Consider the following 14,436-nt stretch of genomic DNA (forward strand, 5'->3'; position numbering starts at 1 on the left):
ATTTTAACATAGGACCCCTTATTTGATGGCAGCTTCACAAGTCTTGCATCCATTGAACTTGTGAGTTTTTGGACAGTTTCTGCTTGAATTTGTTTGCAAGATGTCAGAATAGCCTCACAGAGCTGCTGTTTGGATGTAAACTGCCTCCCACCCTCATAGATTTTTTGCTTGAGGATGCTCCAAAGGTTCTCATTAGGATTTAGGTCAGGGGAGGATGGAAGCCACACCATGACTTTCTCTCCTTTTATCCCCATAGCAGCCATTGATGCAGCGGTATTCTTTGCAGCATGAGATGGTGCATTGTCATTCATGAATATGATTTTATTACGGAAAGCATAGTTCTTCCTTCTGTACCAGGGAAGAAAGTAGTCAGTCAGAAACTTCACATACTTTGCAGAGGTCATCTTTACACCTTCGGGGACCCTAAAAGGACCGACCAGCTCTCTTCCCATGATTCCGGCCCAAAACATGACTCCACCACCGCCTTGCTGACGTCGCAGCCTTGTTGATCAGGGTGGCCGTCCACCAACCATCCACTACTCCATCCATCTGAACCATCCAGGGTTGCACGGCACTCATCAGTGAACAGGACTGTTTGAAAATTTGTCTTCATGTCTTTTTCTGCCCAATGCAGCCGTTTCTGCTTGTGAGCATTGGTTAGTGGTGGCCGAATAGAAGGTATATGCACAGTTGCAAGACTCTGGAGGACTCTACACCTTGATGTCCGTGGGACTCCAGAGGCACCAGCAGCTTCAAATATCTGTTTGCTGCTATGTAATGGTATTTTAGCAGCTGCTCTCTTGATTCGATGCATGGATCTGGCAGAAATCTTCCTCAATGTGCCTTTATCTGCACGAACCCATCTGTGCTCTGAATCAGCCACAAATCTCTTAATAGTGCGATGATCACGCTTAAGCTTTCGTGAAATATCTAATGTTTTCATACCTCGTCCAAGGCATTGAACTATTTCACTCTTTTCGGCAGCAGAGAGATCCTTTTTCTTCCCCATATTGCATGAAAATGGTGCTCTGCTTAATAATGTGGAACTCCTTTAGTAGTTTTTCCTTAAATTGGGCTCACCTGGCAATCTAATTATCACAGGTGTCAGATTGTTTTCAGTGATCAAAACTGGTGTAGCGCGTTAGAACATAGCAGGCTAAATATAAAGCTTGTGCCCTTGAGAAAGGCGATTATTATCGCCGAAACACGCGTCGGGCTGTGGGTGTTTTTCACTTTTGCAGACTGCTTTATATTTAGCCTGCTATGTTCTAACACGCTACACCAATTTAGGGACTCTTTTGGCCTGCTGAGTCTCCTTCCATATATAGCTATATCGAGTTGTGATTAATACAGAACTCTCTATACTACTTCTTACTTTAATTTCAATTATCTGTTTCTTCCTGTCCTTTCGATTTACACATCTTTTGGCACATATAGTCTTGATTTAGTATAAGCGATCAGAGTATTTATTAAGTCAATATGATCTTTAAGGACTCTAAGTAGTTATAGAGGGAATACTGTTTTCCCATATATATATGATCAGGACTTTATTGTATTTGGATTAATTTGGGTTTATAACAGCTAATATTCATTATGCTGTGATTATTGGAGATCCACTGCTGTTATGTTGTTTATGTTGCAACATTGTTTACTAGTTACTCTGCTGCTAGAGTGAGTTACATATGAGGTATTAAGTTGCATCTATCGTAACTTTGTTGCGAGCTCTTTGAGCTTAGCAGCTCTGTATCCCTTGGCATTTATCCACATTTAGCTATAGGTTAAGCAGTCTGGTGTATGTTTATAGACACTTGGTGTATATTTTTTATGTTTATTTACTATTAATAAAACTTTATTATTTTTTGAGCCATGTCTGAGATACAGTTTTTTGCAAGTTTTTACATATTGCTCTGAAGGGGGTACTGGTTTTGATGGGATTGGCTTCCTCTCTTTATAGAGGAGTATTTTCCCCTCATTTCCTTATTTTCTGTAGCCCTTTTAGTACCCCTGTAACCCTTTTTGTACTCTTCGCCAGATTTTTTTCTGGTTAAGAGTACCGTGTATATATTATATAATGAGTACATACCTAGGCCAAACAAAATGAGTCAGGAAAATAGCGTTCCCACTGTGCGTCCTAGTAGAAGGACCTGAAGTATGCGTGAGATAAAATAGCCTAAGTAATTAAACACCAAAACATGTATGTAATATCTCTAGCTTAGCAACGTGAAGCGAATTATGGGATCTAGTAATCACCTTAGATGAAGGTGTGGATTATACAAATTTAAGTAAAATAGGCAGATCGAAGAGGCCTGAATACGTATAATTGCTTAATGAGGGGTTCATGGGAGTGTGCCGAGAGAGGAACCATATAGGGGGGGACTTGTGTGGGACTAGCGAGGCAGGTGGAATAGTAAAATGTGATATGAAAGGGTTGTAGTTTTCCCTTGTAAGCAGAAAAATGTAGTATGCAAATGCCCAAATGGGGGTCCGAAATTGGATCGTAGTTGTTTGCCCGAAGAGGGCCGTATGCAACCATTTGCAGTGAAGGCCTAATGAGGGCCATGTGTAGAGGTATCGTAGCGAAAGGCCGAGAGTGCCCAATATAAGTCCTCAGATGTAGGATGGAAAAAATATGGCTGTATGAGGGGTACGGACATATGGAACGAACAAATGTGTAATAAACATATCAAGGTTGTAAGAGTTGTGTAGTGGCGAAGCATGGTGCCTTTGTTGTTTGAACCGGTCCATATGTAGTGGTATGGAGAATTGTCATGGATACCAGGGTGGCAACGTTGTATGTAGTGGAGTGCCATCTGAGGCTGTGATCAAAGCAAACGGAGGCAAATAACCAACATGATAGATTATTACGTGTCTAGATGTATATGACTTGTCATATGTAACGTTGTCAATACCATGCTAGACTGAAGTGGCTTAATATGTGGCGTAAGGATAAAACTTATCGGATGAGGGATTAAGGTTTCCCAGATTCCTTTGGCACCGAGAGGTCCATATAGGTTGGGTTGGAGTAGGTCTAGCGAGACCGAGCTTATAATTGAATGAAGTAATATAAGCAGTATATAACCTTCGTAAAGCAGGCCCTTCATTTCAAGCCCAAATGAGGAGCCAAAATTTTATTGTATTGGGTGGGCCTTGCGAAGCAAATGTAGTGTGTCACGTATTAATCTGCACATAAAAATGTGATTAATGGCATTTACTGTCCTGACTGGAAAAGTTGTGCCGAGTAGCAATCAATCCACACGAGGGATTGTGCTGAGCAGCAAATCATGCAGCATCATGCAAATAGGAACTTGGTAACTGCCTTTGGGGTCAAAGGCCGGTTACAACCAATCACATCCACATGTGGGGTATTTAGGCCCAGTTCTCCCCTCTTGCTCTGTGCCCTGTCGTGGTTTCCCTTGTGGTTGTCCAAGAGCGCGTCATTGATTCTGGTTTTTCTAGTTATTTGACTTTGGCATTGTCATTGACTTCCCTGTTTTCTGGCATCCCTGGCCCCTGGCTTTTCCTCATCATTGTGTCTCTTTCTGTATCCCTTGACCTCGGCTATTTCTGACTATTCTTTGGGCACGTTAGTCCGGCCACTCTAAGGTCTGGTATACGTTACCTATCACCCGATCTCCGCTCTAGACCCTTAAAGCGATACATATATATATACACATTTGGACTCTATGTAATACTGCATATATTGGATGTTTTACTGTATTCACCACATTAAAGTTTTTTATATCTGAGGTATTAAACGGTATTAAACGGATGTGCAAGAATATTGTACATACCTCACAAGGATTATATACATATATGTGTGTATATTGCATGCTACAATCTACAGGAATCCACCAATCACTGTGGTACTGTAAATATTTTTTTAAAAGAGGCATATTAATATCATACCCTTTACAGGGTCATATTACACTACTGTACCCTCCAAGGGCATACCACATTACCGCACCCGCCACGGGTCGTATGATATCACTGTACCTGAAAGTACAAATTTATGTGGGTGTCCTCTGGGCTTTTTTCCATGGCACACCACCTGGGGTGACCCCCCAGATATGCATGCAAGGTCACTGACCATTATCTTATGTGGGTGTCCTCTGATTGCCACGGCACGCCACGGCACGCCACCCGGGGTGAACCCCGAGTATATGCACATGGTATTAACTGCACTGGCATCCAACCCTGATTATTTACTTAACGTGCATACAGCTCTGGTGTACAACTGTGGCGAACCCATCCATACACCACTACTGAGCTCATAACTGAAGGCGGCCTCTATATTAGGCGACAGCCCATACATATACGCCTCTCTAAACAAATTTCACTAAAAACTGGGCGGCCCCCAGTTGTACCAAGAGTCTGTCACTACAAGTACTGACTCTTCTCCACTACCTACACTGATTTTTATTATCGCCCAACAGGACGAGAAACACTCTAAACATCATGGAGGACACACAAGCCAGTCAAGATCTTCAGGCCATGATTAATGCTGCAGTAGCGGCATCTGTTGAAAAAGCCCTCTTGAAGGCTAGACCCCTAAGTCAGGGCGACATGAGTCCCCCAGAACGGATGGAAGCGGCTGGCTCGGAGATGCCCAAGATGAAGCGACATCGCAAGAGCCCTCCGTCCACTAAGGCCAAGAGCAAAATACCCGTCAAACGGAGCAAGGACACGGGCCGACAACTGCCCGCGCCCCAACCACTTCAATCCTCCGATGAGGAGGAATCATATGTGCCGCGCACCCTAGACGTGATCGATGAGTGGCAAGGGGATGACTCAGTCTCCGAAGAGGAGGAGTGGCAGGACCTACCTCCCACCTCCTCGAGATATGTTAAAGAGACTTTTCTTGACACCACCGACGGAGACAGAGATGTCAGTACCCCCACCGATATGGCCGGGGATGGAGTATTTATGGATGACCAAGGGAATCCACTCTTCGACCCGCGTACCATCCGACACCCGCGGTCTTCCGAGTGGAACCTACCAGAACACCTGACAAGATTCATTCACTTCTGGCTGCGGAAACCGCTGGAACGAGAAGTGCGAGCACGCCTCCGGGCCGAGTGCCCCAGGCCCCTGTTACCCGATAAGGTGGCACTTACGCCTGAGTTCGACAATACAGTGATGGTATTCATGTCCCGCTCGGGCCGTGATCCCCGTAAGGGAATAGAGAAAGGTGGCACAAGATAAATTGCTGGACTTGCTCGGCCCCATCGCAAAAATACTTTACTTCGCAGACCTAGCCCTCAGCCAGGGCTCCCAACTAGACCCTCACATCATACGGGAATGGGCTCAAAGATCGGTCTGCCTGTTGGGCAACGCTAACGCCGCCTTATGCACGGAAAGACGAAAATCAGCGTTAATCCGCATCGATAGCAAGCTCCTGGACCTCGGAGCGAAAGAATTTGGACCGAAAGCCCAAGGACAACTGTTTGGCGATGCTTTCATCGCGGAACTGAAGAAACATGTAAACCTATTCACCACGTTGAATAAGGCCCAAACTTCACTCAAACAGGTTTTTCATGCACCAACTACAAGAGGTGTTTTTGGAAGGGCTGGTCGGCAGCGGAACCGTGCCACCAGCCGCTTTTGGTCCTCAGGTTCCAGACCATTCTCACAAACCCAAAGTTTGTTCCCATCTACGACGCAGAGACCCTATGCGTCCCGAAGAACCGGAAGATCTAGAGGATTTCGAGGCCGAGGACGCGGCCGTTTCTCCAATGGTGAGTTCACATACACCCCAAAATGTTTCACATTTTATTGCAGGCAGCCTGTCCCTTTTCTTTCAGAACTGGGAGCTGATTACCAAGGACCCCTGGGTACTACAGACAGTACGAGGCTTCGTCATAGATTTCTTCAAGGATCCCATTCAGATCGGAACCCCTCCTCCGATCCACATGTCGAAGGAACAAGAACACTTGGTAGACGAGGAGATCCACACACTCTTCAGGAAAGGCGCAGTACAATACGCGCCAGAAGGAGGAGGCTTCATAAGCAACATCTTCCTGGTCAAAAAGAAGACAGGCGACTACAGACCGGTTATCAACCTCCGGCAACTAAACTCATTTGTAGTATACAGACACTTCAAGATGGAAGGAATCCATCTGCTACAGGACCTCCTCATCAAAGACGACTGGTTTACACGTCTGGACCTCAAAGACGCGTACCTGTCCGTGCCAGTAGACGTACACTACCGACGCTTCCTCCGTTTCCTGTGGAGAGGACGGACGTGCCAGTTCACATGCCTGCCATTCGGTCTCAGTTCGGCCCCGTGGTGTTTCACGAAGCTCCTGAGACCGGTGATGGCTCACATTCGAACCCAAGGCATACGATGTCTCGTATATCTGGACGATTTGCTAATTTTCTGCGAATCGGCCTCCAGGCTACGATTGCAGACGAAATTTGTCGTTCACTTACTGGAATCTTTGGGTTTCATAGTGAACAGACAAAAATCGGCGCTCTCTCCTTCACAGTCAGTGCAATTCCTCGGCTTCGACATAGACTCGAAAGACTGTGTCCTACGCCTCCCCTCAGCAAAGATAGCCTCAATAAGGAAGGGGATCAGGAGGGTTCTGAGGATGGACACACTACCACTCAGGATGCTCGCCCGGATTGTAGGGCTCCTTTCTTCCTCCATACAGGCGATTTTCCCAGGCCCGCTACACTACAGGGCCATGCAACGACTGAAAGCGGCGTACCTCCGCACCGGACACTCATACGACCACTGGATCCCATTGTCGTCGGAAGTGAGAACGGAACTTCGGTGGTGGTTACTGCACATACAAGCCTGGAATGGCAAGGCGATCTTCGGCTCATCCCCGGATTTCATCGTGGAATCGGACGCCAGCTTGTGGGGATGGGGAGCCCACTGCGCAGACGCCTCCACGGGAGGCCCATGGCAAGAGGAGGAGACCAACCTTCATATCAACTGTCTGGAACTGATTGCAGGATCCTTCGCCATCCGCAGCCTGGCCAAGGACAAGTCGAATTGCTGTATCCTGCTCCGCATGGACAACATCTCTGCGGTACAATATATCAATCACCTGGGAGGAGCGAAGTCTCGAGCATTGACAGAAGCCACGAAGGACATCTACAGCTTCTGCCTGCGCCGGAACATCACACTACAGGCGGAATACCTACCAGGAATCTCCAACCTGACGGCGGATTGGTTCTCACGCCACTGGCGAGACACCAGCGATTGGAAACTCAACAAGGAGATATTCCAAGAGTTACAACGGGGGACATACCCGCTAACAATAGACTTATTTGCCTCCAGGACCAATCATCAACTTCCGAGATACTACAGTTGGCTTCCGGACCCGAAAGGCGAAGCCGCAGACGCATTCTTACAGGACTGGCCCACCCTAGGAGCCTACGCCTTTCCACCATTCTCCATGATACCACGAGTAATACGCTACGTACGCACCCACAGGATCTCTCTCATACTGATAACCCCCCTTTGGCAGAGCCAACCGTGGTTCCCAGATCTCCTGGAGATGTCCCACGGACACCCCCTATTACTCCCTGTCTTCCCACTACTTCTGACAGGGCCTCGGGGAGAACCACACCCCCTCATCCTGGACGGACAACTAGAACTGGTGGCCTGGATGATTTCAGGGGCTCCTGGGCGGTACACGGCCTATCACAATCGACTAAAGACCTCCTATGGGACTCATGGGCTCCAGGCACCAGGAAATGCTATATATCCGCTTGGGCAGCCTGAACTGATTGGTGTATGGAACGGGACTCCGATCCCTTTAATGCCCCTATCACACTGATCCTTAACTACCTAGCCCATCTATTCACGCTAGGACGATCCTACCGATCCCTCAACGTGATCAGATCAGCCATATCAGAGGCACACGTCCCGGTACAAGGCAGACCAGTGGGTCAAGATCCACTAATATGCCGATTACTACGGGGCGCTAAACTAACGAGACCACCAGCACCCAAATACTCTAATCTATGGCAGGTAAACGTGGTGCTGGATTTTCTTAGGACTTGGCCAGATAACCCTTATCTGTCACTGAAGCAACTTTCAGCCAAGCTAACCCTGTTGCTATGCCTCGTCTCGTTCCGACGAGTGTCAGACGTTAGAGCATTCGACGTGGACGGCTTCTCCCTCACTCCAGAAGGAGTTACCTTCTCCATTACAAGACGGACAAAATCGGACTCCACCTCTGTATCATATCCGTACTTCGGATCAGACCCCAAACTATGCGTCGTTAGGACACTGATGAGATATACGGAAAGCACAGCCCCCCTTCAAAACAATTCGAAGGGCCAACTGTTGATTTCCTACGCAAGACCTCACGGACCGGTGTCTTCGACCACACTGGCTAGATGGGTTCGCTGGCTACTATCGCTGGCAGGAGTTGATGCTCATTTCGGCGCACACTCGGTCAGAGGGGCGGCTGCATCCCAAGCCTTCACGGCGGGCGCCTCCCTAACCGACATCATGCGCTGCGCAGACTGGTCACGAGAAAGTACTTTCAGGACGTTCTATTTCCGTCATACATCTCATGCTTCCTTCACACTAATTAACTCTAAGCTTTAAAAATGCAAATATGAAGCCTCCTGTCATGTGGTAAAATTGAAGATTATGTTAGCTTTAGTGTACTAATAATCTTAATTTTAGTAATGACAGGAGGCGAATATTTCCCACCCTATAGTATCCCACCCAGGTTATTTTCGGATCTGACGGGATCAGGTATTAGTGCTCAGGTAAGCATACTGACGGTTGTCGATATATTTTCTGATCTAGACGCTATTTCTTAACCATGTATGAATTGTATGAATTGTATAACCTATCAGATTTCATCAATTAGATGGCGGGTTTTTGTCATATTGTCTCACGTTGTATTATACAGTACTATATCTAACTGTAGACTAGGCAACCTAATAGTCATTAATATTCAGATTAATGTTTTGATATGCGGACATATTGCCACGCCAGAAACCTTTCACCTTTTTTCTTTTCCTTTCAGCGTGAAAAACTCTACTGCGGGATAAAGAATCACCTTCAACACAGCCATACCATGGATCTTCCAAAGTTTATCCTACTACCATGTTATTGAATTGTTAACTTGATCTGTTTATATGTTTACTGTTATTTTTTCGCCTCAAAGAAAGAGGAAATTATGTCATAGACAGACCCTTTTATGGGCAGCATATCTTTTTTCTCATTGGTTGTTACTGTTACTATGCTGCTGGAGATTTCAGTAAAGAAAGATATGGAAATATTCGCCTCCTGTCATTACTAAAATTAAGATTATTAGTACACTAAAGCTAACATAATCTTCAATTTTAGGCTATGATGGCCGTACGCTAAACATAGCAGGAAAGAGAATTTATAAGACATAAGTTTATAAAACGTCTAGCTTGTGAAAAGTGAACATAATGTTTTTATTTTATCTTTTGATATATAATACATACGTTTATAAAGCATACTTGTTTAAGAGGATGATTAACACTTATGCATACATAATTGGTATAGCACAATAGGGTTGAAAGCAACAGCAAATGCTAGAATAACAAAGAGTAACATGCATTAATGTGAGGCTAGTGACGGTCGAATCGAATGACAGTACAATGTGTTAGAGGCCCTGTAGGGCTTGTTCAGAAATACTTGTAAATACAATCCCAATAATTTTTTTTTTAAATGCATGTTTTCATTTAGGGTATATCTATAATTTTTTTTGTATGATTGACTAATCACGTGCGGAGACCAGAAAAGGGCTTAAAGCAATGTAAGTATTGACAGACAGTGAAATGAGAGAGTATTAACAGGCTGTACCATAAATGCTGAACACATGTATAGGCCCAAGTTTGGGCCTTACATGAATTTACAGTCAGTAGCAACACTTAGCCACATAATTACTAAACAGTGTTGCCCCATGAGTGCCTGAATACCAAGAGGGCAACCATGAAAAATACATAAAGGTACTGAGGCCTGGTGAAAATAAGTAACAAAAGTTGCAAATATGAAAATGGCGTAGCATTTATTTCACAAAAGAACGTAGGGTGACTAACTGAATTGCATATTATAAAAATATGATATGTTTAAATACAGTAAGCAGAATGCATGAACCAAATTGAGGTATCACTGTGATGCTGTGATTGAAATAAGCCGTATTTGCGTTAGTAGTGAAATTTGCCATATCCGAATGAGGAAGGAATGTGGACTAAAATGCTAATGTCACCCTAGTTAGTGGAATGCCAAATGTGGGCTGGATATGTGTGGAATGTCAGTGGTAGCATGGCTCTACACGGACTAAAGGGGAAAAACTTCCGTTTTTTTGTTTGGTTTTTTTTAAAAACACATGAACAGCAACAGGATGTGGCAGTGCCCCATGAGCGTCGAGGGATGGCTGTTTTTTGTTTTTTACTCAAATGAGGTAAAATGAATGCTTGCGTGGGCCAAACTAGGCCTAGACCAGCTTGCTTGTTTGGAGTTCATGCAGTTTGTGTTGTGACCTTTGAACCGGAAGTAGATGGTTCTGTACTAAACCAGGAAGTCTCGACCCAGAGGAAGGGGAGGCCTGTGAATTTATAGGCCGGACAAACCCCTCCCACAACTACAGTCTTCGCCTTGATTATATATATATATATATATATATATATATATATATATATATATATATATGTGTGTGTGTGTGTGTGTGTTTTTACAATTTGTGATATATAAAACTAAAATATTCTGCACATTGCTACTACTGTATAAAATAAGGAAATTGAGTAAGTCTGTACCTGGACAATCTCTTTGTCTGGACACACACTGGCTTCTGTCTCTTTAGAATCAGCACCGTGGCACATCAACGTTTCAGAAAGCCATGGGGACGTCTGATGAGGTAATAAATAAGACTGTACTCCCTTTTGCAGCAATATACGGTCAAACCAGTGGGGAAGCCTTCTCTCTACTTCATTAATGCCATATGGTGAACTTTGTATACTTGCAATAAAATTAGCCACAGCTTGAATAACTTGGGCTCTCCTGTTAGGGTATGCATATTGTGACTTATACATTGCTGTGCAATTTCTTTGAAAACCTTCCACCATACGCTCTGGGACTATGTCATTACCAAGGAGACAGGCAAGGAGAGGCAGGTCAGAAATACGGAGGCCTAGAGCCCTGCAGAGATTTTGCCTGGAGTACATTAGAGTTACTAGGTTATCCAAATTAAGCTTGTTAATAGAGAAATATGGGACAGTGTTGAAAATTAAGTAGTCACTGTCCTCTCCTAGAATTCCAAGACAATTGTTTTGTAGACCATATGCAGCCACTTCATAGTCAGCTTCAACACCTGAACAAATTACTTCTTGACCTAGTGTTTTCAATGCAAATCTTGTGAAGGTGGCTATACCAGATGGGATAAAGAACATATTTCTGCCTGGCTGCTGCTTGTTAGTTTTAATATAATTGAAGATTTTTGATATTTCAAAATTGTCCCTCAATCGGCGTTTAACCCATTCTTCTCTTTTCTTTTGTTCTATAACACCATCGAAAATAAACACTAGACGGATCCCAGCAGCCTGAAAGGCTGCAATAAATTCATGTAAACTACATAGATATTCCTTCCACTGGCCTCCATGAATCCAATCATGTGGTGTGTACCAACTACGAAGGCATCCCATCGCATCTACAACAATAGTAGGAGTGCATCCAGGATAGGATGACCTATGCTTGCTGGCAAGTGATTGTAGGTTAACCTTATGGCAAACATCAGGACAAGAGTTCTGTACAAATCCAAGAAGACCTTTGATACCCATTCCTGCACACCAGTCAAAGGTCAGCCTGCAAAAAGAAAAGAGACGAATATATATGATTCACAATGTTAAGTTGTTTTAGAATTATAAATGGAAAAAAATAAAAACTGAATCTTAGATCACGGAGGATTCATGTAAATTAGACAATAGTTATATATTGTATTTGTATTCTCTACCTGGCTAGAGGATTTTTTTTTTTTTTGCACTCAGATGATTACCTATAGGAGCAGCGATACAGGGGCCCCTATTGTATGTGTGTGTATATACATATCCACACAAAAAAGAAAAATTCAAATTTGAATTCTATGGTTTTATATATTAAGACACAATAACAATCATCCATTCCTTAGCAGGTAAATACAACCTCTGATAAACAACAACACATGAGATATTACACCAGGGCTTGACAAATTTGCTTAAAATCTTGGAGCCAGCTAAAAAAAAGGTTAGGAGACAGATTTTTCAAGGTCAAAAATACAATTCTTAAAAGGGACACTATATAGCTTATTGTAGTTCTGAAGTCCATATACTGTCACTGCCCACTTTTTAATGTAAACACTGGCTTTTCAGACTTGTTTCAATTCAATGCATCTCTATGACTAGAAGTTCATTGAGCAGCATGGTGTATTTCCGCGCATGCGCAATAGTATCCCAAAGTATTTCTAGGGGAAAGCATTGGATTGGCTGAGATTGTCAAGATTGATTATCTCAGCCATTGAGGTGGGGCCAGCCACTGCGTCACCAGCACGGCATGAAAAAAAAATAAAAAAATTAAAGTGAATAGAAACACCTTTCCCATGTGAATGGAGGGGGGCAGGAAACCTAAACATACACACTCACTGACAGACACACATACACATTCACCGACAAACACATGCACACACTGCAACACTATCAAATCATTACTTTTTTATTTTAAATCCACCCAGCCTCCCTACCTTTGGGAGAGAGAGTGGGTCAGCTTTTCCTGGGGTCCAGTGGGGCTGCTGTCATCTCCCTGCTCTTCTTAGAGATGTAGGGCCGAAATGAAGTCATTGCGTCAGGGCGCGTGAGGGAGCGTGAGGGAGCAGAGCATGGAGATTACAGCTCCCTCGTTCAGCCACCCACCTCCCTCAGTTCTCAATAAGCCCACTGTCCGACCTGTCTACCTGCCCACAAATCCCAGGTGCGAGGACAAACTTCCTGGTCGCCATGGTGACCTGGCACCTGGGATTTGTCGAGCCCAGTATTATACCGCATCATGATTCAACAAAAAAAAAAGCCAAAATGGAGAAGCCATGTGTGAAAAACCAAGTACACCTTATGATTTAATAGCTTATAGAACCACCTTTATCAGCAATAACGTGAAGTATTCATCTTCTGTATGACTGTTTCGGTTCATTGAGGTTTGCTAGCATTTGTTAATACACAGCATTTAAGTAAAGTTCAGATCTTCCTACTTTGGTATACAGAGGAGCTCATGGTCAACTCAATGACTGAATGGTTCCCATGTCCTGAATTGTTCCCATGTTCTGTGGTTGCAAGACAAGCCCAAATCACCACACTTGACAGTTGGTATGAGGTGTATGTGTTGATATGCTGTGCATTATGACCAATAATCTACACCTTGTTGTTTGTTCAGATGCAACTTTGGAAACCTAAGCCTAAGCCATGCTGCCATATTCTTTTTAGAGAGAAGAATCTCTCTCCTGGCAACCCTTCCAAACAAACCATACTTGTCCCGCTTTTTTCTAACTGTATGGTCATGAACTTTAACATACTGAGGCCTGTGGAGTCTGAGATGCAACTCCTGGGTTTTTTGCTAATTCTTTAAGCATTGCACGGTCTGACCATAGGGTTAATTTATTGTGACATCCATTCCTGGGAAGTTTTGCAAGTGTTTTGAATGTTTTCCACTTTTGAATAATCTTTCTCACTGTATTGATTTAAAATGATGGACTTTAAACTGTTTGGAAATAGCCTTATAACCCTTCCTAGTTTGATGGGCAGCAACACTTGCTTCTCTGAGATCATTGCTGAAATCTTTCCTCTTTGGCATTGGGTTAATACGCACTTGAATGCGCCAGACCGGCAAACTGCTAAAACTTTAATCAATTATTCAAGGGCATTTGATCAGCGGCACGTCTGCTACTTAGCCTCTAAGGTCCTATGGAAGCAGTATTGTTGTGCTTAGTTTTTCACACATGGCATGTGTTGTTCTTCAGAGGTTGTATTTACCTAATTATAATAAGACCGTCTAAGGAACATAAAATTCCAAGTGGGTGAACTTTATTCTTCCCATGACTATCGAACTACCTACCTATATATAAGTCTTCCAGCTTAAAGGAGCAACATAACCACAAAACTGCACTGAATTGGTTATGGTGCTTTATGTTCGTAGTCAGGGGCCAAGGAAATGCTTGTCCTAACCACCTATGGCAAAGTCACTTGAAGAGTTTAGAAACCAACAGGCCTATATATATATATACACACACACACACACACACACACACATACACACGTACAAACAATTTCAATAGCATGTGAATGTGTGTAGACAAGCTGTGTATACAGGTATATTGTAAAACAACTGGAAAGCTCTGAGGAGACATGTCTACATGCATGTCTATATGGTGAGTAGTGATGTCGCGAACACAAAATTTTCGGTTCGCGAACGGC

General features: G+C 43.8%; 1 protein-coding gene across 1 annotated transcript in view; it reads right to left on the bottom strand.

The window, feature by feature from the left end:
* The window catches only part of FAM120B (family with sequence similarity 120 member B), a 144,931-nt gene that overhangs the window by 110,947 nt on the left and 19,548 nt on the right, over positions 1-14,436 (bottom strand). The window contains exon 2 of the mRNA XM_063443360.1: positions 10,762-11,806. Within this exon, the coding sequence (XP_063299430.1) occupies positions 10,762-11,781 (1,020 nt within the window). The 5' untranslated portion in view covers positions 11,782-11,806. The remainder of the gene's footprint in view (positions 1-10,761; positions 11,807-14,436) is intronic.

The sequence above is a fragment of the Pelobates fuscus genome, chromosome 2 (genome assembly GCF_036172605.1).
Source record: "Pelobates fuscus isolate aPelFus1 chromosome 2, aPelFus1.pri, whole genome shotgun sequence".
Lineage (NCBI taxonomy): Eukaryota > Metazoa > Chordata > Amphibia > Anura > Pelobatidae > Pelobates > Pelobates fuscus.